This window comes from Harpia harpyja, chromosome 4 (genome assembly GCF_026419915.1).
Source record: "Harpia harpyja isolate bHarHar1 chromosome 4, bHarHar1 primary haplotype, whole genome shotgun sequence".
Taxonomy (NCBI): Eukaryota; Metazoa; Chordata; class Aves; order Accipitriformes; family Accipitridae; genus Harpia; species Harpia harpyja.
In genome coordinates, this window is record NC_068943.1 from 33,747,349 (window position 1) to 33,773,963 (window position 26,615).

At 44.0% G+C, this 26,615-nt stretch overlaps 1 protein-coding gene across 8 annotated transcripts in view; it reads left to right on the top strand.

Moving 5' to 3' along the window:
* The first annotated feature begins 1,062 nt into the window (after positions 1-1,062).
* The window catches only part of WDFY2 (WD repeat and FYVE domain containing 2), a 73,565-nt gene continuing 48,012 nt past the window's right edge, over positions 1,063-26,615 (top strand). For all 8 annotated transcript variants that reach the window (XR_008235057.1, XR_008235062.1, XR_008235063.1 and 5 more), the window contains exon 1: positions 1,063-1,326. Coding sequence is in view for 1 of the 8 variants with exons in the window: in XM_052786181.1 (XP_052642141.1) it covers positions 1,190-1,326 (137 nt within the window). In the remaining 7 variants the exon portion in view is untranslated. The remainder of the gene's footprint in view (positions 1,327-26,615) is intronic.

The following is a 26,615-nucleotide window of genomic DNA, read 5'->3' on the forward strand; positions in this document are numbered from 1 at the left end:
AGCTTTTCATGCCTGAACTCTTACAAGCCCCCTCAGTTTTTCTCCTGATGGGCAGGAGCACTGAATTTTATCACAGAGAACTGTTGCTCATCGGCTTAATGTGGGTAAATTTAAAGTTACAGCTGAAATAATGCTTCCTAATCTGCTGACAACTTCTGTGATGTAGGACAGCAGTTCAGACACTGAGCACGATTCTCCAGAATCTTTTGAGACAGATTATGAAAGTTTGGTGTATACCTCAGGAGGAAGCGCTTTTTCACTGGCTTTAGCACAGAGCTTTGGGTATGTTATCTGACCTTGCTGGACCTCAAATCTGTCAGGAAAAGCGACTGAAAAGTAGCATCGTGCTGAAAATGAGCTGCTGGAAGTCTGTTGCATTTCTCTTAGGAATAAGCTCTCCGATGGTGAATTTCAGCCCTGCCACGCTGCCGACCTGCGGCCAGCCCCTGCCTGCTGCAAGGCTGGCGCTGACCGTTACCTCTGACCCGGCTGGCCCCGCGTTTTGTTTCGCCCATTTTCAACACCAAATACTGAAAGTCACGTAGAAATTGTTCAATTGCGTTGTGCGATGCAGAAGCCCCTGCAGAAAAGTTCGCTACAGCAAGGTCCCGCTGCCTAATGCGGCGGCAGAAATCCCGTCTTTACCTCACGTGCTGGCCGCCAGACCCGAGATAAACTCGGGCAGGAAAAAGCAATATATAAACAGAGGGAAGCAATCTCCCCGTCTAATCTTTACTCCCCTTTCTTTCGCAAAAGGGTTCGCGGCAACGCGACGACGAGGCGGAGAGCAAAGCCGCCTTCTCAGAAGCGGGACGCGTTTACCTGGCTGCCCCCCCCCCGAGGCGCACCCGCCCTCGGCCCCGACAACCCGCGCCCCTGGGAGGGCAGCCATTAACGAGACGTGCGTTTAAACCACCGCCTGACTAGAGGTTTTCTTTCGCGAAAGCGCGGCGCCGCAGCCCAGCGCTACGAGATGGCGGCTGGGCGGCCGCCATTTTGCTCCCCTCAGGCCGCCGCGCCCGGGCCCGGCCCCGCTCGGGGGCGGTGCCGCCGCCGCCGCTTTGGTTCCTCCTTCCCAGGGAGCCCGTGGCGGAGCCCGGCTCCGGCGAGTCCCTCCTCCGCCTCGGCTAGTGCGGGCCGGCTCCCCCGGTCGTAGCCTCCTCCGGTACCCGCCGTTCCCGCGGCGCCCATGGCGGCGGAGCCTCAGCCCAAAGCGCTGACTCGCAAGCCCCTCCTGCTTAACAAAGTGGAGGGTTCGCAGGAGGTGGTGAACATGGCAGCGATAGTGCCCAAGGAGGATGGGGTCATCAGCGTCTCCGAGGACAGGTACCGGGGAGCGGGCGGCCGCAGGTCCTGCGGGGCCGTGGCGGTGGTCCGTCGCCTCCACCGTCGCTCGTCGGCGGTGGTGGCGGTCGCCACCACCGCCGACGAGCGACGGTGGAGGCGACGGACCACCGCCATCGCTGGGGTGACTGTAGGCTCCGCCACCGGCGTCCAGGCGAGTGTCAGGGGTCGCGCCGGTCCGGCATGGGGCCGTCGCTTTAGGCAGCCGCGTCTGGCCCTGGAGGGGAAGGAGCTTGGGGTCAGGGTCTCCAGCCTGCCGTCCATCTCCTTCTCCTCCTCCACCGCCGTGCGGGTCGGGGCAGGGAGTGGGGCTGAGGGGCCGCTGAAACTTGCGGCACTTGAGGGACTTTTCTTCCCCGTGGGTAAAAAATGGGGTTTGAGATCGCCTTCATCACAAGGCTTGCCGGGGGGGGGGGGGGGGGCTGTGGAGATTCTTGACCTTGCCTAAAGATTGCGGTGGCATTGGCTAAAACACGAGTTTTGGTTCCCGTTTCTCCCCTCCAAACGTTTCTTGGTAATTGTTTAAAAATACCCTGTGTCACTGGTAAGATCTTGGAGTTAAAGCCCGTGTTGTAAAGGTGCCAAAGAGGAGAACGTTTTCGGGCTGTTTAGCTGGGCTGTGCGGGGTCTGGGGCTGCCCGGAGGCAGCTTTGTCTCTTCTGAAAGAGCCCAAACTTAATTCAGCCCTGCAGCTGGAGCTTCAAAACTCCATCCCGAAGGTGCCTGCCTTTAAAGTAAGAGCTCATTTTTCTTGCGGAGTCCATATATAATTATTTTAAGGAGAGGGGTTTGGTTTTTTTTGCAACTTGGGTGCACGGTGTGTAACCTGTGTCCCTAGCTTGAAAGACAAATGTTGACTGGTGTGTGAATATGTTTTGATTCTGAAGGGTTTTTTTCGTGGACTGTTTCTCTTGGATGCCTGTTACCCTGTTGAGTGTCTGCTTTTATGCCTCTGCTAGCTTTCTGGAAAACTGTCAGTATTTCTTTCATCTTGTCTTTGTCCTCACTGTGAGTTAGTTTTCAGCTAGTTGTCAAATATGTGCAAATTTAAGATCATTTAAGTTCATCTAAGCTGTGCTCTCCAGGTGAACTCTCCTGCCTCGTAGCAAGAGGAACTGAGCTACTTAAAACAAGTACGCTGTAAAAGGGACCTTAAGCAGAGTTTTACATTGCTACATTGCCACGATTTTATTTTCTTTACATTTTTTACTTATTTGTTGTGAAGCTGAACAGAGCTTGAGTGTGTTTCAGCTCACTGTTGCTTGTTAGGCTTACTCAGTCAATTCTTTTCACCTATAAGAAAGTATTCCTGAAATTAATTTGCTCTTGTATATGTCTGTCTCACAATCTCTGCCTCTCCCCCCACCTTAGAAAAAATAAGTAGCTTCTGCTGTTTTAGCAGGTATGAATTGTTGAGAATGGGTTGATGCTCCAAGTTGGCATTTCTCTGTAGAGAAAGGGGTTGGTGAGAGATCTTCGTTTCACCAACAAAAGAGATGTCAGGTTCAAGAAACAAGGGGTGAGGCAGAAACCAGGGGTTTCCCACTAAGAAACTGCTGGTTCGCGAGCAACCCCCTGCTGTAGGTCAGTTACATCCTGCGTACCGATGAAACTGAGTAAAGAAAACTGCTGTCAGGTGTGCTGATGATGTCTAAAGCTTTGCCGGTGACACAGGATAGCTCTATGGACGTTAAAATACTGTAGTAAGTCTGGAGGTTCCCAGGTTATTTTCTGTTTGAAGGCACTAACCAGGTAATTTGCCTGCTTGTGGGGCTGGTTTGCGGTCTCTTTGAGATGCTATAAGCTATGATCGTGCCTTTTATTTCTTTAGGCATGAAGATGTTGAATGATGGCTTTTTCTTTCATTTTCCATCTCCATTAGCATCTTTATTGTAATTAAAAGGTTCAGAGTCTAAACTTGGAAGGAATAGCAGGTTGGGAGTCAAACTTGGAGGTTTCAGGGTACTTGGGGTGGAAGCATAGTTTATCAGACTCTCGGTACTTGTGGCTGATGACTAGGCTTGTGCAGATCCTTATGGTACCTTTTCCTGTTTGGACCTGGCTTCCAGTGCTAGTGTTGACTTGGTTGTTTAACGGCCTTGGAATGTGGAGGGCTTTTAGAGATTCCTGGAAACCTTAAAGGACGATTATGGAGACGTTATCTGTCTCTTATTAGTCAAATGAGTGAGTTTTGGCCTCGTTTACCAGCCTGTGATGTGGACTGCTCCTATGAGAGAAATGTTCTGAAACTTTTGCAGAGAGCTTCAGCTGGAACGACTTGCCATCTCCAGCACTTGCTTCAGGCTGGAGGAGGACTGTTGTCTGGAGACAAAGAGGAGGGAGTTCTCCCTCAGTTTGCTGGCTAATGGCTGAACATGTAACTGTTGAAGTTGCTAGTAGTCTTAACATATGCAACAACCGAGTACTGCTTCGAAGGTTTTCTTTAGTGCATGATGTGGCTCTGTACCTGTAAACCCTTCAAAGCGGGAGCTCAGTCTCTATTTTGTATGGCACCAGTGGTTTTATCTGGCTTTAAAAGACACGGAAGTGGTTTCAGCTATAGCTTGCAGACATAGTCATGCATTATATAGCCCTGAATAGTTGTATTTGTAGCACATACATGCACATATTTTAAGCAATAAAATGAAAACTAAGTAATAATAGAGAGTGTGGTTATTCCTCATAAAGAATGGCATAGAGGGGGAAAGAAGGAATCAGGGGAGGGTGTTTACATATTTAACTAGATGATCTAAACTTTACGTAACATGCAAGGTTGAAGTTTCTTTTCAGTGTGCATCACCTGTATGCTCTATGTATTTTCTTTTCTGAATCCTAATCAGTCGAACAATGTGCATTGTGTCCTAATCTTAGTTCTTTTGTCTGATTCCTTATTAGGACAAAATAGACTGAGCCTGTATCTCTTTACAGTACAGCTGGTGTGCATTGGAAGGGATAAGGTGTAATTTTATTTTGTGTTTTTCTTCTAAGGAAAAGGGATGCACCTGTCTAGGCAGGTGAGAGTTAAAGGAGTGGCAGCATTTGTTATTCAAGAATGTATAAATCTGATGCAGCAGGGCTATAAGAAAGAAATTATTAGCTTTCATCCATGCTCTTTCACCTGCCAGCAAACTGGTGGAGTTAATAGACACATATATCCAAGCATGTAGAGTCTTGAGTGATCCATAGCATTGAATGCCCTAGGTGCTATGCATGAAGCTAAAGTGGGATTTTCCTAATGTGCACAGCTGGCCCTAAGTTGTCATTAGCTTCCTGTGTGTTAAAGGCATGTGCTACCATTTCAAAATTGCTGAGCATCCTTGTCTTTTGTTGCCTTCAGAGGGAGATGTGGGTGTTGGGCATGTCTGAAAAGTAGGTCACTGGCATGTCAAGTTCAGACATATCTAACTCCATGCTTCAGAGAAGATTTAGTGTCATTAATCTTACCTGAGCATGGGGATACAGTGGGAGAAGTGCACTGACTCACCCGGCTTTCAGCACAAGCAAAGCAGTTCTGCTTGGTGTTGGCATGCTTTTGTGTTTCTCAAGAGCCTGCCAGTGATGTGAGTGCTAATTCAGCTGGGTGTCTGATGTGCTGATCGTGTGTCATGGTGCAAGACTGGCAGGAGGGGGCTAGGTGTCATCATGGTAAACCTGCACTTTGCCGCTAGCCGTCTTTTTTTCCACTAGCTGTACCGTAGGTGAGGAAATCTTAGACATGTGCTTCTGCAGGCAACTTTCCTGATAATTATGAACTCTGGTCTGTGCCCTCTTTTGGGTGAGTTCTGTGTTCACTTCCATGCTACAGGCCTTGGAAATGTACATGTTGCAGTCAAGAACTGTTCTCTTTAAAGTATTCACAGGAGGTAAAAGCTTTCATAGTCAACTGAAAATTGTCAAAATCCATTCTTTTTAAAAAACAAGCATTCTAGTCTCCTAGAAGGTGACAAAACCTAGGAGAAAAATATTTATGCCATATGCTGCTTTTTTTTTTAAACAAGGGAACAGAGACCTTTGTCTTCTCTACTACCTTGTATCATCTTAAGTTCCTTTTGAACTGAGATGTGTCAGCTTCTTTGTATGGATCACTGTATAAACAGTGAGCCCAGACTGTTTGTCACATATGTTCATATTATTGTCTTCATCTCATGTACAGAAAACTGTACAGAGCTTGTATTACTAGGTTTGGTTTACAGTTTGAGGTTTTTAAATGAAGATCTGTACTTAAGAGGTTTTTAAATGCAGATGTGCACTTAAGCTGTTGTTCAGGGCTTGTCTTCTGGGTATGCTAACTAGCAAGTTTTTTAGGGGCTACAAAAATGAATGGCCGTCTTGTGTAGATGAAATCTCAACTTTGCTAAACTAATGGTGAACTAGGAATGGGAATGTGCATATAACAAGAAGTGTGGGGGTTGTCTCTGGTGTTCTGCTGACATGCCTTCTAGCATGGAGGAGCCTGATCTTTCCACCCTTAAATATATCAAAACCAATCTTTTGCTCCTTGTGGTTTTCTTGTCCAGATCCAGGGCATAAAGCGTATAGTGTTATAATTCACACCTGTGAAATACCTCTGATGGAAAGGTCGGACTCTTCCGTTGGTGCTGCATCCAGGCAGGACATGAGGAAACTGCAGACCCTCAGTAAACTCTCTGGGTTTCCTTTCTCCTGCAGTGGAGTGGTAGAAAGCAATTGCTTTGCCCAGCAGTGTGGTTGCAATACAGGTCTGTAATTCTTATCTAAGCACAGGGTGATGTCACTGATGACCACTCTGCTTTGTGTGTGTCTGTTGGTTTGCAGCAGAAGTGCAGGTGGTGTGAGAACTGCTTTTGATGCTGTCTGTGTATGTTTATCTGCCGAAGCCTGTAGGTTTCACACCCAGGTTATTGCAGCATGAGCAGTAGTTCAAGCAGTGCGGAAGGTGTGGTTGCTCTTCACAGGTGTAAAAAGACTTGTCACTGCCTGGAGGTTCTTTAAATTTTGATAAAAACATCAGTCACTGATAAAATTGTTGAGAGGAAATGAAGGAACTCTACATTCACAGTGCAAAGGTTTTTAAGAGACCTGTTGCTGTAGATGCAACTTGTTTGCTCTGAATTTTTTAAAACTAATTGGATGTGTTGCAACTTGATGACTATGTTTGGAATAAAGCTCAGGGTGGAGGTTCGTGCTGGCTGTTTGAGTGAAAGAAGTGGATGCTGGCAAGAGGCTTAAGAGAAGACAGGAGGTCCAAAAGCTCTTGGAGTCAGAAATTGTTGCAGATGTTGAAAAGTAACTGTTCCTGATTTGACTAACATGTATCATGTTGAGATGCCAAAATCCTGGGATTAGCACATAAAATGTTTTGCTGAGTACTTGCTGGGGATGATAAACTCTACTTAGTGACTTCCGGAGACCTTGCAATGTATGGTTTTTTAACCCTCTGTGGCACTTTGTGCCACCAGCAGACGAACTTGCTGAAGTTTGTCAGAGCTTGTATGTCCCTTGCCTTATGATGCTCTTCCCCAAGTACTTAGTGTCAGTTAAAGATTTAAAGCACAAGCATTTAGTCTTGTCTTTCTAATTTGAGCTATCCTGCAACTGCTAGCTCATGTAGGTCAGTGCACAAATCGGTGCAACTCCTGCAGTTGTATTAAGTTCATGTCTTAACTGCAAGGTGGCAGCTGCAAAAATGTGGTATGATGTGGCTTGGACCACAACTTGTACAGACCCAGTTTCAGCAGCGCAATTAGACATCAAAATAGAGTGGAACATTACGTGCTTGAGCATTTAGAGTCAGAGATGCAGTGGTTTTTACTCACCTCTCTGTTTTAGAGATTATTCTTGATATAAAAGGTGTAGATGCCTGTATCTTGTTTTACAAGCTTTATTTGGAATAAGAAGAGCTATTTAGTAGACCTTCCATTTGCCTTGTGGTAGCCTCTTTTTCTGCCAGTTGCTGAACAATGCTCTTGAGTTGCAGCAAGTTTCAGGATGGTGCATCTACCTCCCATATTAACCAGTTCTCCTTTTTCTTCTTGTCTTCCCCGACTCCATCTCAATTTCACTAGCATCTGCTTACGCAGCGACTGGATCTCTCATCAGCATGTCTTGTATCTGTCAGGCTTGGTGACCTTCCTGTGCAGTCTCTCCAGTCCTGCAGCTGAACAATGCTCCTTGCCGAGAGGAGACTGTACAATGCCACCTCTGTGTGTGCCCTGCAGCCCCTGGAAGAAAAACAAATGCTGGCTATGGAGTATGTGCAGTACAGACCTGGCATATAACTAAAAATGTGCTGTTGCAGGAAACTGGTTGGGTTTTCTCCTAAAGCTAAAGATAGCTAGAGGAGGCAGTGATGCTGCAGCATTAAACGGCTGCAATACCTTAAAATAAAGGAATTGCAACAGTTTTGAAGCTTCCAGGCTAGTTCAGTAAGGCTGGCCTTTCATTGAGGGTCACTTAGTGGACTGAAGGTCTCAAATAGCTTGTGAAGTTGTAGCACAACAGAAGTATGTCAGTAGCTTGTTTGACCTACCTTATAGGATTTTGGTTACTGAGGTAGAGTCTTTTTTCTTTCCCTCTCTCCAGCTGCATGGTTCCTGCGTGGTATCTGCTGACACTGATCTGTGCCCAGGTTTCCCAGCAACATCTTTGAGCTATGTGATAACACATGCAAGAGAACTGCTTGAAAGTGGCACAAGTTTTGTAAAATGTTGTTTGTAACAGTCTTAAGAGAAGTTAGAATATACTTGGCAGATCGGAGGACGAATGGGAAGGAGAGAATGGGAGGGCGTAATGCAGCCACATGCATGCTCCTGTGCTTGGGAGCTCTAAAAGCTTCGTAAATGATGCGCAATGCCCTAAGGAGAGCAACTGGCTTTTGCACAAGTGTCTTCTGTGCATCACTCCATTCTGTGCCCTGTAACCTCTCGGACGTTGGAAGGCCATTCGCATAAAAGCACCCCAGAAGCTGTGTTTAATTGCCTTGCCCGTGGTGCTTCCGTCACACACCTGTCAAACACCAATGGTTCTATATAAAACTCTGTCAGTATCTGTGCGTATTTGCCCAGGGATTTGATGAGAATTGCAGTAGTCCCTAGCGTAGTCTGTTGCAAAGACAGGAGCAAGAAAACCCCCAGCTGTTTCCCTTCTGCATATGGTGCGAGGGAATGATGGGTGCAGCCGCGATGCTGCGGGATGTCACAGGCTGGGATGGGGCACTGTGGGAGGGGACAGGAGCCGTGGGGTGCTGAGAATAGCCACGCGCAGCGGGACGCATCCTGTTCGGCAGAGCCTTTGTCCTGCATGGGTCGTTTTAGAAAAGAGAAAATAAAACTTCCCTCTTTATGCTTTTGTGAGGTGAAGTATGAAATGCAGTAAATGGGGAAAACTATAAACCAAATGTCCGCACAGAAGTGGCAAGTACCCCAGCAAGCAGGTTGGGTGAGTGGCTAGAGCAAGCCTGGAGAAGCAAAAGGGCAATTTTGTGGAAGGAGAAGCAGGAGAGGGCAAGTTCACCAGGCAGCCCTCCAGGGAGGGAGCTTTACAGAATCACGAAACCATATGCATCTCTCAGGGTTCTTCATATGTCACAGTCTGTGTGCCTGATGGCTTGAAACTGTGCATAAATAACAGTCAAAATGGATATTTGGCTATCAGAAAGCAGGTAATAAATTTTGCAAATTAAACTGTGCTGAAATTTTAGATGGTCAAAATACAGCCTTCATCCTCATAAGAGGGAGAACGGTTGTGGAGGCTGGGTTAAAAAAAGTGGTGTTTTAATTTTTCTCTTAGTCAGGCTGCAGGAAATAGTGTTGTGTAACTAACCTTGGCCAGACTTTGAACATATGGGCTTTGCTTGTCATACCATGTGTATTCACCACTTAATTTAAGTTTTTTCAGGGAACTCTTAAGGTTTTGAGCACTGAACCAAAGACGATGCCAAAGCACAGTTCTGGGTAGAAGAGCACTGCTGTTCTGCTGCCAAGTTTACTGAGAAGTTTGATCTAATGTTATCTTTTATTCTCCGAATCCTGTACCATTCCCTCTTACTGTGAGGTAAAAGATTGATGTTCTTAGCAGGTTTTTTGAAATAACGGTAGTGATCGATCAGCCCCAGAAGGCAATGCTTGTGACCTTTACAAGTCTGTAATCGTGGTTTCCTTAGGAGTTGAGTCCCACAGAGAGATATCTGAGAAAAGGCTGTCCTAATGTGAATTGGCCTGTTCTGCCACCAGGTAGAATTATCTGGGTTTGAATTATTTGGATTCAGGTGACAGAGCAAATACAGTGCCCTGTCTTGAAGGGATATGGAAAGAAGATCCTTGCCTGTGTTTAGAATGTGATGGATAATGAGGTTTTGCACCTCCAGCAGTGAGTGCAAATTTGATAAATTTACCTTTGGCTTCAGATTCACTTATAATAGCAAATAAAGGCTTAATTGTGTTCTTAAGCAGGTGGTGCATCTGCCTTGTGGAGTACTTTAGGGTCTTAGAGTAAACAGCTTTTTTTTTTTTTTAAGCTCTAGTAAGGTTTAATCATGAGTTGGTGCTAAAGCTTTTACTTTAGCTTAAAAGGTAATAAGGTATAGTGAAAACATAATTACATTTAAGCAAGCTAATGCATGCTAGAGGATGGGAGATGAGAGAGGTGTTTGGTGTTGGTTCAGAGCAGTGGTATGTATTCTCCTGGTACAATAGTTTCAAGATTTAGATGTATAGGTACCAACAGTCTCTGACTTCCACACTATTTAGCTTATCTGTGGCTTGGAATAAAAAACATATAGGCAGTGACTGAAAGAGGAAATCCAGTAGGCTTATTGTGGTGCAAGATAAGATGAAGCAGGAGAGCACTGAAAATTATTCTGTTCTGATGCTTTCCTTCTTGTAGCTGTTTAGCCTTTCTGAAGCAGTACAGCAAAGCTTATCTTATAGATGTCTCCTCTGATTTGGATGCTTCTTCGAGAACATCTACACTGAGGTTTCTTCCCTTGCAGATGTCAGCTGACACTGCAAGGTTAAGTGTTGAACTCAATATTCTGTAAGGTATTTGCCTATATGCATGTTTCTAGGCCAGTTTATTACACAAAGATCCAGAAGGGATTGCCTTTTCATTTAATAGAATTTTCCCTTATCTCAGAAAACAATGTAATCCCTTTTAAAAGGCAGGTCGTCATTAAGTATTTTGCCCCCTTTATGTATGCTGGAAACTTTAGGAATCTGTGCCGTGAAACTGGAAATGACGGCTTACGTTTTGTTTGTAATTATTTTGCACTTGTTTTGTTTATGTGCTGAATTATCCTTACTTAACATGTTTTCATCTTGGTCCTTAGGGTTATTAAGCTGTATCTTCTCATTCCCCTACTCCATCCCTGTTTTCCCGTTTTATACAGAGAAATTCTGTCCCCCATCTCAGCTCTGTGTTTTGCTAGAGCAAATGTGGCCTACGGGGTCATCCAGTGAGTGGTTCAACCTGACATTGCGAAGGCCTCATGTTTTGCAGCACCATGTGCATGGGATAGAATGAAAGTAGAATTTCTGAGGAGATGCTTCCTGCTTTGACGGTAAGGACATACATAGCCTGTGGTCCAGCCTAGCTTCTACTGTATGCAGCTTTGACTAAAGACAGCTGCAGCGTTCTGGTGGCAGGGGAGATCCTCTACCTGGTGTCTTGGTTAGACTTACAAATCGTGCCTTTGCTTCACTGGCCGTTTCAGCAGCTCCACCAGCAATAAGCTGTTCTCAAAGGCTGATTGTGCTTCTGCAGTTACTGAAAGTCTAGCAGGAAGGCTCATGCCTGTGCTGTTCTTCAGCATCAGGCGTACAGCCCTTGTGCCTGCTCTTCTCCTATTGGTCCCATTGCTTCAAACTCATGTGGCACAGGCGTCCTTGGTCAGGCAGCAACCTCGGTGTAGCCTGCTTTCTGCTGGCCAGGAGCTTGAGGGGGGGTGAAAGGGCCTTTGCTGAAGAGCCCTGCATTTGGCTTCTAGAGGTGAATGATCTCTCTGCTTTTAATGTGCCATGGTAATGGTTTACTTTAGCACAGGCAGAAGCAGGTACTGATAAAACTAGAGATCGAAGTACTACCACACTGCCCTGCTAACATGGGGAAGAGAGGATTAAAGCTGGCTCAACTTTAGTTGTGCTGAGGGAGGAGGGTGAGAAGATAATGTATCTGTCAAGTCAAAATCGACACCTTTGGTTTTATTGTACCCTAGGTCTGGACTAAAGTTACTTAATGACTGGAATTAAGAAGTTGATGCTTTTTGCTGCAGTGAAATGATGCATTTTATTCTGTTCCACTGAGCCCTATTTTATGTCCTGTTCAGTCAGAATAACTATAATTAAGCTCCAGAAGTGTGTGTCGGGTCTACCAGAGCCTTGCCTGGGCCACTCTGTGTGCTCCTTTAGCAGCTGAGGCTTTTAGTGCTGTCTGAAGAGCAAAAGCCTGTCTGATATTACCTCATGTTTCCTAGGTTATGTTGCATCTGAAGTCAGGAGTAATAGGAGTTTTTGAGACTGCATTAGCTGACATTGCTGGTTAAGAGTGGACGTACACTGGATTTCTTCAGGCAGGAGAAAGCAGGGGAAGCAGCTACCTTAAGAGTATCAACTGCAGTGGGTCGTAGACCCCTGTACTTGGCACGGTGTGTTATCTGTCAGGGGTTGGTTACACAATGTATAGGCACTAATCCATTTCCAAAGAAGGCGGCAGTCTCTTCCCTTCAGGAAATGAATCAGACTTCATAAACAAATCTATTCTTGCTAACTTCTGCAACTGCTGGTAAATGAGTGGGAATAGATGAATCCATCATCATGCTTTCAGAATATCAACTGGTAAATGATCCTGCCGAACTTCCAGCAGGGACATCAACTCAGACCCATATAAACACATACTGAACTTTCAGGTTCACGTTCTGATTACTGTTGATGCCAGGTTTATTTGTAGCCAGAAAGCAAAAGCACATAACATTTTGGAGAGCTTGCTGCGGTGCTTGGGAGCCCCACGGCAGTCTGAGCTGCGAAGCACAGGCAGATGAGGGGCCTTGCTGAGTGGGACAGGCTGTTGCAGAGACATGCTCTCAGATCTGCTGCAGGCAAGGTTTCTGCGGGCCGCACATTTGGGACCTCTGTTTGGCAGCTCATCTTCCCCTTTTTACGCTCTTTATGGTCGCTAGTATGGTTGGGGAGCACACGACCAGCGGGACTGTAGGAAATCCCACAGTAGCTTGTAGCACTAATTCAGTTCCAAAGTGTTAGTTTTGGAGTGGAAGATTAAAAGTAAAGCTAGGGGGTTTTTGTTAAACAAGAAATGCTATAAATGCTGGTGGTCATGGTCCTTAGGTTTCCAGCAGTTAACTTTTCCTCAAATACTGTGGCTAACCTGTATTAGATACCAGAGAAAGCAGTAGGGAAAGGGAGCCATGAATGTACTAATTTAAAAAAAAAAAATTTACGTTCTGTAGTGCCTGAAAATGCATGAATTTTATCTGCATTCTGAAAGCTCCTCTGTGATTTAGGATGCTTTTACTCCTTGTTTCCCTCCTCCCCAGTAGGTTCTTTGGTAGATAAGTTTGGTGAGGGTTTCCTTAATAAGTTTTCATTAACAGGAAGCCAAGCCAAGAAGTCTCCATCCCCAGCTAGTTTCATCCACAGCATCCTTTTGGTCAGAGCTTATATTCATCCTTCTAAAAACCTGATGACTTAAAAACTCTTGAGGAATCAGGAATGAACATCATTGCCTGCTTTTTATGAGGTGTTAACACATCTGAATGAATGGCCCAAGGACTGCAAATGTTGAGGTCACCAGCAGGAAGCTTGGGTAAATCTAACAAATGGCTTGGTCTGCCTCGGTCAGTGTCTCCTGTGGTCTTTCCTTTGCTCTAAAACTAAGCTTGTGTTTGTGTGCACTTTTTGACATGAACAGACACTTTTGCATGGTTTAAAGAGCCAGATTCTTTTAGAAACAAGTGTAATTGTTATTCAGCTCTTAATCACAAAACCTGGCCTGCTAACTATGTAGGCAAGTGTTTTATATACAAAGTGATATGGGAGAAGTAGGTAAATAACCGTTTTGACAAAAATTCTGGATGTGCAAAAAAGCAAATGACATGGGTAGTTGCCTAGTGATCTGTGTTCAAGTGTTTTGCATGTAGATTAAAAAGTGCAAACGGTGGTTTCAAAAAGCGGTGCATGTGTGTGTATTGGCACCCCAAACTCAATGGTATTTTTCCAGAAATAAATGATACTGCCTGTGTTTGCAGGCAGGCTCCTAATTTGCAAGCCAGCCATTGTGATGCTCGGAAGCATTACCCTGGCAATGGTCGTCTTTTTGCTTTGAGTTTGATTTCCCTTTATTGCTGAGTATGATGACTCTAAGCCAGAAATTGCTGTTTATTCAGTTGCTGGCCAATGCCTTTACACTGACCTCAGGCTAATAAAAATGAAGGAGGGAAAGTGGGAAAATATGGACCACCTTGAGATATTATTGCGGTGTACAATGTAACAAGAAAGGAGAGCTCTTGTGAGCAGAGACAGCAAACCCCTTGTTCCAACTTTACAATTCTTCTAAACAAGCCCAGTATTGCACAGGGTGGTGTATGTAGGGCAGACTTCAGTGGGATCAATATTGTTTCCTCTTTTCAATGACTGCATGAACCAGCTGGGAGAAACAGGCAGCTGAACCCCGGGGCTGGTTGCTATAATGACTGTATTTCTAATAAATTAAATAGCGTGAAGGTATGTTTTCAAGCACGGGGATCTGGCTGACTGTACCGTCTGGTTGTTGGTACCAGGCACTGTTCTTGCCATGAGCCAATTTGCACAGCGTCAAGCAGTGCCCAGACAGGGTTTGGGAGTCAGCTTGGAGCAGGGACCGTTCCCAGTACACAGCTTGGATGCAGCTGCTGGTTTCTGTGCCAGGTGGCCTTGCTGCCAGAGACTGGTCCCAGGCCTGTGTCATTTATTAATCTAGGTGTGTTTCACATCTCCGGGGCACCCAGATCATGTGGCTGTCTCTGCTGGTGGGGTGTCAGATTGCCTATGGGAAATTGGTTCTGTGACTTAAAAAAACAAATCAACAAATTAAGCTGCTGGTTTAAACAAGACACAGCCCTTAAAATGGGTCTGCCTGTAAACATTTCTGCTGGTTTAAGATCTGTAACAATAAGTTTAAAAAGCCTGAATTTGAGACCAAAAATAGTTTGAGATTCTTAAGACTAACTTCAACCAGATGTCCGGGGGAGGATGGGTCTCCCGGGGCCGCAGCGCTGAGCCGAAGTGCACGCACTGCCAAATTCCTGCGTGTGACATCGGCCAGCAACCCACGGGGCCACAGCCAGGGCTGGAACCCAGCTGGAGCACTGAGGTGGCACTCGTGGCCTCTGTGGCCAAGTCCTCCAGTCAGACCAGTGCCTTCACTTGCTGCACCACCAGAGGCCCAAGCATTGGACCTGCAACCTGCGTGAGTACATCTCCTCATGTTCCCTAACAGCCATCAAGATAATTTGTCTCCGTGAGCCTTTGCTTCTGATGCCCAGGGAAGTATCTTTGACTCATTCATCATGTCCTGTAGGTCTGGGAGATGGGACATGAATGCTTCCTTACGTGCTAGCTTGTTCCCTGCTTACACTGCCCTCGGGTGGCATTCTTCCAGTGGGCTTGGTGTCATTGCAGCTGCACTGGGGCTGTTCCACGGGCTGCCAGTAGAAAAGCCCAGGCTTCTTCAGGAACCCAGTTCTGATAAGTATTGACAGTCCCTCCACTGTTGCAGGCCAAGTGAAAGCTTTGGTCCTATATTTTTGAAGTCATAGAACAGTGCTAAGCTGTAGTAATGACCAGTGTTGAAATACAAGCCACTAATTGTCTACCCCTTTGAAACCCATGTACAGTTCAGTATTCTTCATCGGTGTAATCCAAATGTAGAGCAAAGCTTGGAGAAGATCAAGGAAGTCCAGAGACCCTCTGCAGAGAGTCTTTACCTAAGCTTTTCATCTTTGAAAAGACCTTTGGTCATAAAAATGACATTTCTGCTCCTTTCAATCTCTAAAATACTTGAAATAAGTTGGGCGTACAGTTGTCACAGACCTTACTCCAGGTGTTGTTTTCCACCCATACATCCGTCTTTTCATGTAACCAAGGCTTCGGTAAGATCTTTGCTGTTGCTGCCAAATGACTATGGAAAACTCCAATAGGATACATAGGTTGTATTAAAACTTAAAGGTGGGCAGAAGATAAGAGACTTCCATTTCCTAGTAAAACTGGTAATGCCACAAAGGAATTAAGAAGAGGAAGTGTGCTACTTCAATAGCTTGTGAGCTTCTCTACCGGAGAAAAGCATAGGAAACTTCAGGTACAATAATTAAATTCATCTTCAAAGCACGTTTGTAATAGAAAGCACTGTACAGCTAGAGATGCTTGTTCTGTAACTATTGCGTAGGTCCTTCTGCCTTATCCAGTTTACCTGCCACTGATAATGTAACAGAAGTTATATATATCATTGGGGCAAAGCCTTGTGAGAGAAAGCCTTTCCTTCGTAGTCTCACATACCTTATTTTTGTACAGGCTGTTTTCATTTGGGTATCTGGTTCAGGATTCACATGATATTGATTTCAGTCCTTTTTTTCCCCCCCCTTTACTCACTGATTTGGAGACAGTGATATCTGCCCTCTTAGAAGAAGTAGTAGTTTGCTTTTGCTTCAATATATAAACAAACACTGAAATTATCACGGTTGGTTTCATCCTGCTCCAGTGTCATTTGAGAGTTTTGCTGCTGACCTCATTGTGAGCAGGATCAGATGAGCCCTTCAGAAGTGTAGCTGATATTCACATTACTGGAGGAGTGCATCTACAGCTGCTGTGGTAGGCAGAAGGATGATAGGCATCCCTTAGCTGTCACTGCCACAGTAATTGGGATGGGGCATTGGTGGAGTCGCAAAATACGTGTTGGATGTAGCATTGTTGTTCTGACACTCTTTGGCATGGTGCTGCACTGTGGTGGTTGTGTTCTCGTCCTGCTCCTAAGCTTGGCCCAAGTTGCTAAGATGGGTTTTGTGTCTTGGAGCCAGGCTTTACAGTGGTGAGGAGTGTTGGGCTTTCCTCATCTTTCCTGTGTTCCCTCCTGGATTGTGAGGGAATTTATATGTGCTAGTTGGGGTTTCTTGTGTGGAGTGTCTTGTTGTGGGAGCCTTTTGTGTTTATTCCTTTTCTTTGAAAAGTTTCTTGTTTAGTTTTTAATATCACTTTAACTGTTCTCAGGATGGTTGGTCTGAAATTATCCTCTGGTACAGGTCCTCTGATACTGAGGCAATTGTGTCAGATTATTTTAGCCCAGCCCTAAGATGTTACAAGATTATGATTGCCTTTTTAAGGTCCAAGATCAGAGGATCAAGAAAGCAACAAAATCTCCTTAGACTCGTATGTACCTTGAATACCAAGGACGTAAGGGTTTTGCAACAATCTTTACAGTATTTTTCTAGAAAATCTACTGCTTTTGCTGTACCACAAGATTGCACTTTCTTACTCTGGACCCAAATAGAAATTCTGCTTGGCCTCCATTGCATAAAATCTTGTGGATACAGCAATTTTAACCAGATACTAAGAGAGAGGAACAGATTTTGAGTCAAATAAACTCAAATTATGAATAGCTATCAATTATGCAGAAGTAACATAAAAATAAACAGAACAAGATGTCTAACTTGGCTCCCCTTCCTCCTACTTAACTAAATTGTTATTGTTTCCTGAAATCATGATCAGACTGACACTGGTGTTGCCATTTGGCAATGTGTTATGGTTATGTATTATCTGAAAAAATTAGGCAATTGGGGGGAAAAAAATCAATTGCTGAAGCTGCAAGTTGAAATGGAAGGTTTCTTTGTAGGGGGAGAGAATGGCGAGAATGTGTGATTATCCATCCTGCCTTGCAGAAAAGTTTAATTCTTGTGCAGCTGGTGCGTATCCAGTCTTGATACTATGTAAAAACATAACTGCTACATCTTTGGTAAGTTTGTATAGTGGTAAGTTGCAGTTTTAATAACTTAGCAGGTACAGGTGACTTCTGAGTCTCCTGGGGAGAAAATGGCCAGGCTAATGTCTATCCTACCAGGGGACCTAGTGTCAACTGTTTGTTTAATCATTTTTTGCCCCCCAGACTTGTGTTTGAGATGAGATTCTGGGGAGGGTGGTATCAATCCCCACGTGCTCAAGAGATCTTAATAGCCTGCCTTGTCCTCCTAGTTGAGTCCTTTTACAGCTAAGCTGTTACGGAGTAAAAATGGGTGTCATGAGGCAGGGGTATGGGATCCAGGTGCTTAAGCAGTCCAAGACAGGATTGCAGGAGTGTGTCTGGGTCTGAGGAGGATGTGGGATTTCACACATCTTTTTGGCATTTTGTGTTGGTTGGCTTGAACTGTCATGTTTAATGAGAGTCCCATTTTCAGTACCTACCTCTTTAGTGGGAGCAGTACTCCCAGACCTGTGCACTTACCCTAGATCTGCTGGTGTTTGTTATCACTGTCCTTAAGTTCTCTTGTGGAGCTGGGTCATGGCACTGCTTTCTCTACCTGTCCAGGACTGATTTAGAAGCATCTGAAAACACACAGTGTTTATGTTTTAATTAATACCCATATTTTGTAAGTACTTCCTAAACAGCATCAAGTTTGATTCTGTGTGTTTGTTTATTCAAAAGCTAAGCTGCTTTGAACAGAAAAATGTTTTATTCTTGAGACCCAGTAGTAACTTGGGGGAAGAAATGAGAGTGAGAACTTGCTAAGAGTCAGTGCTGAGACTTGAAACTTTCCACAAGCACTGCAGAGGAAGCCAGCTGAAGTGGAGCTTTTTCTCTCCCTGAAAAAATGTACAGTGAAAATGTTTTCTTTCAAGTACAAATTTTGCAGTATGCAGTTGGGCAAAGATCACTTGAAATTGAGTTCAGATAGTCTGCATTGGTTGTGACTTCCTGTTTCAAACTATTGTTTATTTTCCTCTATGCTTATTTTGCAGTGATAGATAATGAACCTTTGTTTGTCTTAAAAGCCAAAAAAACCCCAACCCTGTCTGTTAAGAGAAAACTGTTACAGCCTAATGGATTTAGTGTCCCAAGTAGCAGAGTAAGAACTTAATATCTGTGAGGTACCGAGGTAATTGCAAGTGCACTATCTATCTGGAGAAGCTGTAATGTGGGAAATAATTTCTGTGTTATATATTTGGAGGTTACATGCAGAGAAATGTTCAGTTGTCGAGTGCAGCTGGAAGGATTTTCATTACCATGTCTGTCACCAGCAGGCTGCTTCATAAATGCAAAATGTGGAGCTGGACTTCTCCCTTCCTTCTGGTGACCTCATGCACAAAGCTACCTTGATACCACAGTAATTGGGGTGCAGGGAGAGTCTTGGGGTTTGAAGGGTTTGTCTTCAGCCTATTGCCTCCATTTGGATATATCTATTATGACCAAAACACTATTCTGTTTTCAGTTTTCTTGTCTGAGGGTTACTGAACCAGATGCTCGCTGCCATCCTTACTGCAGGCTTTGTATCGTTTGTTCTTTATAACCTGTTCCCTACTGCTTATTCTTCCCATTCATGTTTTGTCTCTAACACAACTCCTTTCAACTCACTCTCTCCTTTCCTCACCTTCCTGTTTACTAATTCTTTCAGTGAACCCCTCTTATCAATTTGGAATGCAAAAAAGGCAGGCTGTCTCCTTCCTGCATGAACTCAGAGCAGCTGCACATCCTTGCTAGTGCTGAATGCTGTTAAATACCAATATCCAGCAGTCATCTGATATGAAAGCGAAATGGGGCAGCTTGCATTGGGAAAAACACTAGTACCAGAAATCTGGTAAAAAACACCTTGTGCATTGGTGCTGTGAAAGGCATTTGGTGTGTTTAGCTGTTTTTATCTGCCAGATGTTGCCTTCTGAAAACCTGAAGTACCCACTGTATCTTTCTGTGTTCCAGCAGCTCTTTTCCTAGCAGCAGTCCATAGTAATTCCCAGTTTATTATTGGATATTTTTAACCTGTTTAAATATTATTAAAATGCATTTAATTCTTCTGAGTAATTGAGAGACAGTGAATGTGTGGTGCCTCTCAGGCAATGGGGAGTGGGCTGGGATGCTATGAGCAGCAGAGAAATGGATATCAAATGGGAAGAGATTCTTTCCTTTGCAGTGAGGTGGAGGGAATGGTAGTATTTGCCTTTGCCTCACCACTTCAAAGCCACGATTGACTTGGTGAGGAAGGGGACAACAGCTGCTTGAGCAGGTATGTGGGCTACCTCTGCAGTTGCTTAGGGGTGCACAAATGCTGAAGGCTTGCTGCTGCCAAGGAGAGGTGACCTTGGTAGTCTTGTACCTGCTGGTTAATGGGTGTCTGAAAACGGGAGGACTGAAATGCGGAGGGAGTGTCTGCACCTTTCCCACACACACATCCACATCTGAAGCTTATGTTCTTGCCAATAGTTGTGAGTATTTTTAAAAGGCCAAGTCTAGCAGGACTTGTAAATCACTGTCAGCTCTTGCTGAACCAGAGTGCTGGAGCCAAAACTTGGGGGGGGGAATAGCATGGTTGAAATGCGCATAAAAATGAAGGGTGCCAGAGGAGCAGACAGTGTGGGATGACTGGGAGAGCTGATAGGAGTATATAAAAATGTCTCTAAGCTTTTAAGTGCATGATCTGGAAGTAGGCTACTGGACGACTGTCGTCTTTGGTTCCTATGGCTTAAGTAGGGGTAACTGGTTGACCACTGGGAGAGCTAGGATGTAGATCCTCGCCATTCAGTGGCTTCTAATTAGCATGTAGCTGCTATACCGTTAGCTTTTGTTTCCTTCTACAGAAATATTTTCCTTTCAAAAATTGATCAAACAAAACCATTAAATGCTCTGGCCAAAAAAAAAAAAAAAGTGGGAAAAGCAAAGACAAACCTTGATCTTTCAGACTTATGTGAGCGAAGCAAGTATTTTAAAGGTGCAGTGCCAGGGGGGGAAAAATGCATTTGTGAAATGAGGAGGTTGTTGTGTTTCTAAGAGCCTTTGTTAGCTTGCACTTATTTCTACTGTGCAGTGCAGATGATGAAAATTTGTGTGCTTTTCCAAAGCAACCCATTTGTTCACTGCAGTGTTCAAGGTCATAACTGTTCTGGGTCTTTCTTGTAAACTTGTTGTTCCTGTTTATTGGCATTATTTAGAGCAAGCTGTCCAGCTGATCTGTTTTAGGGGCCTGTCCACAGGACAGCTCTGTCTAATCTCTTCTCCCTCCTCCCCTCCAGCTGGAGTAAAAATTGATTATAAAAACTGTTACCTGTTACCTGCCCCTGGCCTTTGAGTAAATTATTAAAATTCTGCCCTCCACGTGCGCTGCCTCCTTCCAGATGCTCAGTAGTTGGGACATCTCTGAATTAAGTAAACTGCTTAACCTGCTGCAGATTGTTAATGATTTACATTTCTTGATAAATCTTCACAAATTGTGTATATCTCTCCAAAGGTCACTGTGTGTATTTGGTAAGAAGACACGATTCACTTGTATTAGATATGACAGGAAGAGACTTACTGGACTGTCAGGTCATTCCACCTGGATGTTTTCAGCGTGTTTCAGATACCAGAACAGGAGAGTGGGAGGAGGAACTGCTTGACACACACATGGGTTTTGAAACCAAGAGTGGGTTTTAGTTTGTGGGAAGCGTATTTCATAGCTTGAGGTAACTGGACGTATCATCTCAGCCTTTTTGCGTAGTAGCTTAACTGTCTGCAAGGAAAGCTGTTCCTCACCTCCCTGCCCTCTGTGTAAGAAGCAATCCTGTCTGACCTGTGAATAGCTGAGCCAGAATTATAAACTGATTTAATTTTTCAGGCAGTGCTGAGCCTGCAAGGCAGCAGGATCAAAAAGGACCCTTCCCTTATTTACTGCCTTTACCCCATCTCAGCTCATTTTTTTTCCCATGCCAGATGCTGTGAGCTGATTTTATGCTTTAACTAATAGCACAAGGATTTACTTGCCCAATGGGTGGTCTCTAGCTGTCTTCTACCTTGTATTACCATTTAAAATCTGGTGTCCTCTGCCAAGGTCAGTGATAGATCTAGTCTGCTTCAGTCTGCTGCCATCCTCTGCTTCCAATGGCCCCCAAGTAGCCCCGAGTCATTACTTCAGACACATTTCTTTGCACTGTCGATGCCTATGCTAATAGTTTTCTGCTGGAAGGTGACATCTCCGAATGAAGTGGTGTAGAACAGTGTGTGTTCATGTGCATGCAACTCCTCTGCAGGTAACTCAGGCCACTGTGAAAATATTACTTAACTCAAAGATCAGTGATGTGTAGTTGTCTTGATTAACACCAGTTAACCTTTCCTAAAGAGAAACTGTACAAACCATGCTCTTGTTACTAGCTTAGTCTCTCTACATCTTTACTCTCCAAATCTTTACTATTCTTTAAAGAGGATTGCCTGATTTATTAATAGTAGTAACAGGCACGGCACCATCCTGACCATGATAGGGATGGGTGGTACAGCGGTTACTCGCAGCATACACTGTCTGTGATGGTGTAGGACAGTGGGTGATGTGCTCTTCGTACCCGCACATCTGCTGTGCTGCTGTTGTAGGCCAACTCTGTGGTATGTGTTATAAAATACTTTGCATCTGTTGTAATCTCCATGCCTGTCAGCTGTCGGTGTTCTTTTCTGAGTTCAAGAATCCTTACCTGTCTGAATTTGGGCAGGGTGGTGGGAGAGTTTACTGAAAGGAAGCTCCCTAGTAAGGAACCTCATCTTTATTCAGGATGGGGAAAGCTGATCAGCTTTTTCCAGTGATCGTGTACAGTTGCTCAGTAGTTAAATCAGCAATGACGTTGAAAGTCCTTGCTTTGAAACTACTCTGTCTGGAATCCCTGATTCCTGTGAATATATAAATATTGACACCTTTATTGTGATCACCATGTCCAATAGCATGACCTAGTAAGAACTTACTACTTTTGAACTTCAGGATGTTGCCTTTTGTAGTAGCTTGGAATAAGATTTGAATGTGAAGGGCTGCAAAACAGAGAAGCAGATTTAGAGCTGATTTTATCTCATGACCTCAAATCTGTTTCTTCCAAGATAATACTGATACTTCCTCTATGAATGGCAGCAGTAAAGATCTCGAGAGTGCAAGCTGAGACAGCATCTGGACAGGAATTGAAAAGGACTCTTCTTGTAACCCTCTAGAGAAAAATAAGTTGGTAAAGTAAGCTAGTAACAAGGTGCCGGCAGAGAGTTTTTAATAATGTTTGATGCTTTTGCCGTGAACTGGAAGCTGTCCCTTATTGCAAAGTAGAAGTTACCTATACGGTAACGACTAGACAAATGAACTGAAGCTGCTACAGGATTTATTGGTTTGGTGGGTGCGTAGCAGTCATGTAAGCACTGGCTTCCTGTCAGTACACGGTTCCACCAGGCGTCTTTCCAAAGCTGCACTGTAATGTATTGCACCATTTCACATATTCAAATAATGTATTTTTCCATACCCGAGGAGAGAGTTGGTCTTGTGTCTTCCCTACGCTTATGAATAGACATGGCTTTCCTGTCCTATCTTCACAAGGAGAAAGTGTGATGTATACCATCAAGGTTTTCCCTGGCATGTGATTGCCTCTGCCTGTTGCTCTCTATCATTTTCTTTCCACCTCTTTTGCCAGGAACATGTGGTTCTGGGATTGCCCCTAGGAGCTGTAGCTGATGAATCCTCTGTTCCCTCCCCTACCAGTGCAGTCTGGGCCAGTTGTCTACTCCAAATTAGCAGATAAGCTGATTGGGTCTGGAGACATGTGAAGAACGGCAGGAGATCATAGTAAGTGTGTCATGGAGACAATCTAATATTGATAAATATACATTTTTCTTTCATAGATATTTTGTAAGTTTCTAAATCATGCCAGTGTGAATAAAAAAAATGTGCAGCTGCTGCCAAATAAGCAAACGCTGCTAGGGTACATACGGGGAGAAGATGTATAAAGAAAAGAATGATAATGCTCTTATAATTTAGCAGGTTTGTCTGTGTCTGGATTGCTGCATTTAGTACAGAAGATGCCAGTTCAGACAGGATATTGCCTCACTAGAGGGACTGGAAGACAGGTAAGGAGAACAAGACACAAGAACAGCTTTCCCAAGAGATTGCAAAGATTGATTACCTTAAAGAAGAAGCGTGTAAGAAATGATAGAAATACACACAGCAGCTAACCAGTGGAGAATGTAGAGACAACAAAACCTTCTAATCTTGTAAAATACGAGCAAGAGGATGTTCATTGAAACTTGCAGTTAACTACCTTAAAGATGATAGAATAAAATTAGCACAGTATGAAGTTGAATGCTGAAGAACGGGAAAGCAAGAGGATGTTCATTGAAACTTGCAGTTAACTACCTTAAAGATGATAGAATAAAATTAGCATGGTATGAAGTTGAATGCTGAAGAATGGGAAAGCTGTAACAAGGCTATATGAAAGGAGTAGCTGGATGTGAAGAGGCAGTGCATGTTTGAGATGGATTATTTTAATAATAAAACCTAAAGTTTAGGTTGTGATATTCAGTCTTGTGGTAGAGGTTTGAAGACGGTTATTGTCTTGTGTTGATTTCCATCTCTCCACGCAACCCCCACGAGAATGCAGAGGTGACAAACTGACTGTCTTGTAAGCCCTTGAAATGCCAGATCACCTCTAAATTACAGAGTCAGAGGTTTGGGCTTTGCTGGCACCTCACAAGGCACTCCTCAGTATGTGTGATAAGAAGAAAACTGAGAACCCCTGGCAAGGCACTTCAGGGCTGCAGTTTCTTTGCAGCTGAAGAACAAACCTTTCAGGATGGGGTTGGGTTTGCATTGCTTCTGTCCCTTTTTGCTGGCACTAAAGCTGCTGGGCTTGCTGCTTTCCTTCCCAGAGAGTACCGTGACTCCCCAGCCAAAGTTGTCCTGCTGGGTCAGAGCAACAGAGTGGATTCTTGCCTCCTCTAGCAGAGCAAAGCAGGTAGGAGTTGGGTTTGTGTGAGGACAGTGAAAATATCTCTGAGTCAGGCTGCCCTGAGAGGAAAATGGCAATGAGCAGAAAAGCTGAGGGAACATTTTATCACCTGTGAATCATTGTTCAAGTTCAGTGGTAAACTGGAGGAACTGGAAATGGGTTTCCTCTGCAGAAAGTCCTTGATGCCTCAAGGAGAGCATTTCCAGAGGCATCTTGCTGTGGTGCAGAGCATGCAAATACGTTCCAAGTAGATGTGTTTGCTGTTTCTGGAAAAACAGTGCCATAATTGTTCATCAGTATTTGAAAAACAAAAGCCTATCTGTTCTTAGAGAGGGTGTTTCAATAAGCCTTCAGCATCTGCAGACACATATGACCAGCTGATTGTCCTATTTTTTTTGGCTAAGGAACTTACCTATACCATACAGGTATGAGGGTTGGGTTGAGTTTTGGTTTGGGTTTGTTTGGTGGGTTTGTTTGGTTGGTTTTTTTGTTTGTTTCTCCCCCCCAGCCCCCAAGAACAAAACCAGAGAAACAATTAAATAAAGTGAAAGTTCATATAGCCACAGAAATAAATCTGCAAATTGAGAGGTAACGGACTTTACGGAAACTGCGTGGATGTTAGAACTTAGCAGCTGCTTGCTTGGGAAGGGGTTCATTTGCACTGGGATATGATTGATGCTCTTCTCAAAATCCAAGAAACACAGGTCTTCCCCTACAACTTTGTGTTATATGAATTAAATGTTAGGTGTTTTCTGACTGAATGTGGTAAGTATACTGTCAGGGGAAAATAACACTTCTACAGGTTGTGCGTGCTCTTGTCTTTTTGCAGCTAGGACCCTATTTTCCTTACACTAGGATTCTCAGATATCTGCAATGAATGGTAATATTCTGTTTAATACATCAAATATCCTCCAAGAAACAGTGAAGTAGTTTATGATTTAATTTAGTCTTTTGCAATGGATGATGCAGATGACTTACATCCAGCAATTAAAATGCTGAGAGAGAGCATCATCCTATGGCTGTGGAAGTGTGGGTTCCTTCCTGTGCAGTAAAGGCATAATTGACTAGATGCTGCACTGTATAGTTAACTAAGGAAAATATTTGTATGAAAAATAAATTGAGGCCTAAGGGTATGACTGTTTGAGCCAGGATCTCTCGTCTTCCTCCGTATCCCTTTATTACTTGCAAACTTTCTTCTTCTGTGTTCATCTCTCCTCCTGCTGTTTTCTTACTCGTGCCGTGGTATCATTTCAGAGCAGAATGGGAAAGAAGAGTAAAACTGAGGAAATTCTTTCTGCTCCAGCATACTAGCATTTATGTTTGTTGTAAATTCCACCTAGGGCCTTAATTTAGTGCTTGGGATCAAATATCAATCTTCTTCTGTAAATTAACCTATATATGAATATAATTTCTTAGAAATGTCATGCTGATGGTATATATATATATTGAAAATGGGTATGTCCAGCTTTCACTTCATAGATTTAAAAGCATAAGCTTACTTTTTTAGCTGTTGAGTAATGAATTCATTTTTATGCAGAGTGAAGCGTGTGTAACTTAAAAATGATCACTAACTTAGTTGATAGCCTGTAGCAGCTTTGGGGGAAAAAAAAAAAGTGTTGTGTTCTGCTGGACAGATGTACCTACTGGGCAGCTGGAAGCGGGCTGGTGACCTGGTAGGTTCTTGTTCTTTGCCTTTGCTACGTGGACAACTTAGAGAGGAGCTGGAGGTTTGCTTTCTTGCAAATCATGGATCTGCTAGGTATTTTTAGCATGGTTCCACTGAGTCACTTATTGCATAGCAGGCCTGTATTTTAATCTAATTAGGACCTTTCTAATAACTTCCATGACTGAAACATTTGAATGTGGGAAGGAGGTGAAAGTAACTGGATTGCAATAATTAAATCATCCAATGCCATTACCTTCAAAAGGTTGTGTGTTTATGCTTCCCAAATGCAAACAGGAATCGATCAGTACAAGCACCGAAGCTGCATCTGTTCTGGAAGGGAAATCATTTGGTAGGGTGTGGGTGGGGGAGGTCTGTGGGATGGGGACCATTTTGTTACCCCAAAGCTCTGTAAGGAAGACTGATGCACAGGTCTTAATGAGGGAGTTAATTTTGAAACTTTGCTTGAAAAAAATCCTAGTGTGATATAACACTTGTTTAATAATTTCCAAAGCTGTAGGCTGATGCTCACTGAGAACTCCAGCCCTGCATTTACCTGCATTTGCAGATAAAATTAGATTCCCTACAGCATTTATGCTGGAAGGTGGTATAGTTGCTGCACTGCTTCATGTGATACATGATGAGCAGTGCTTTTGTGGAGCTGCTGAAGA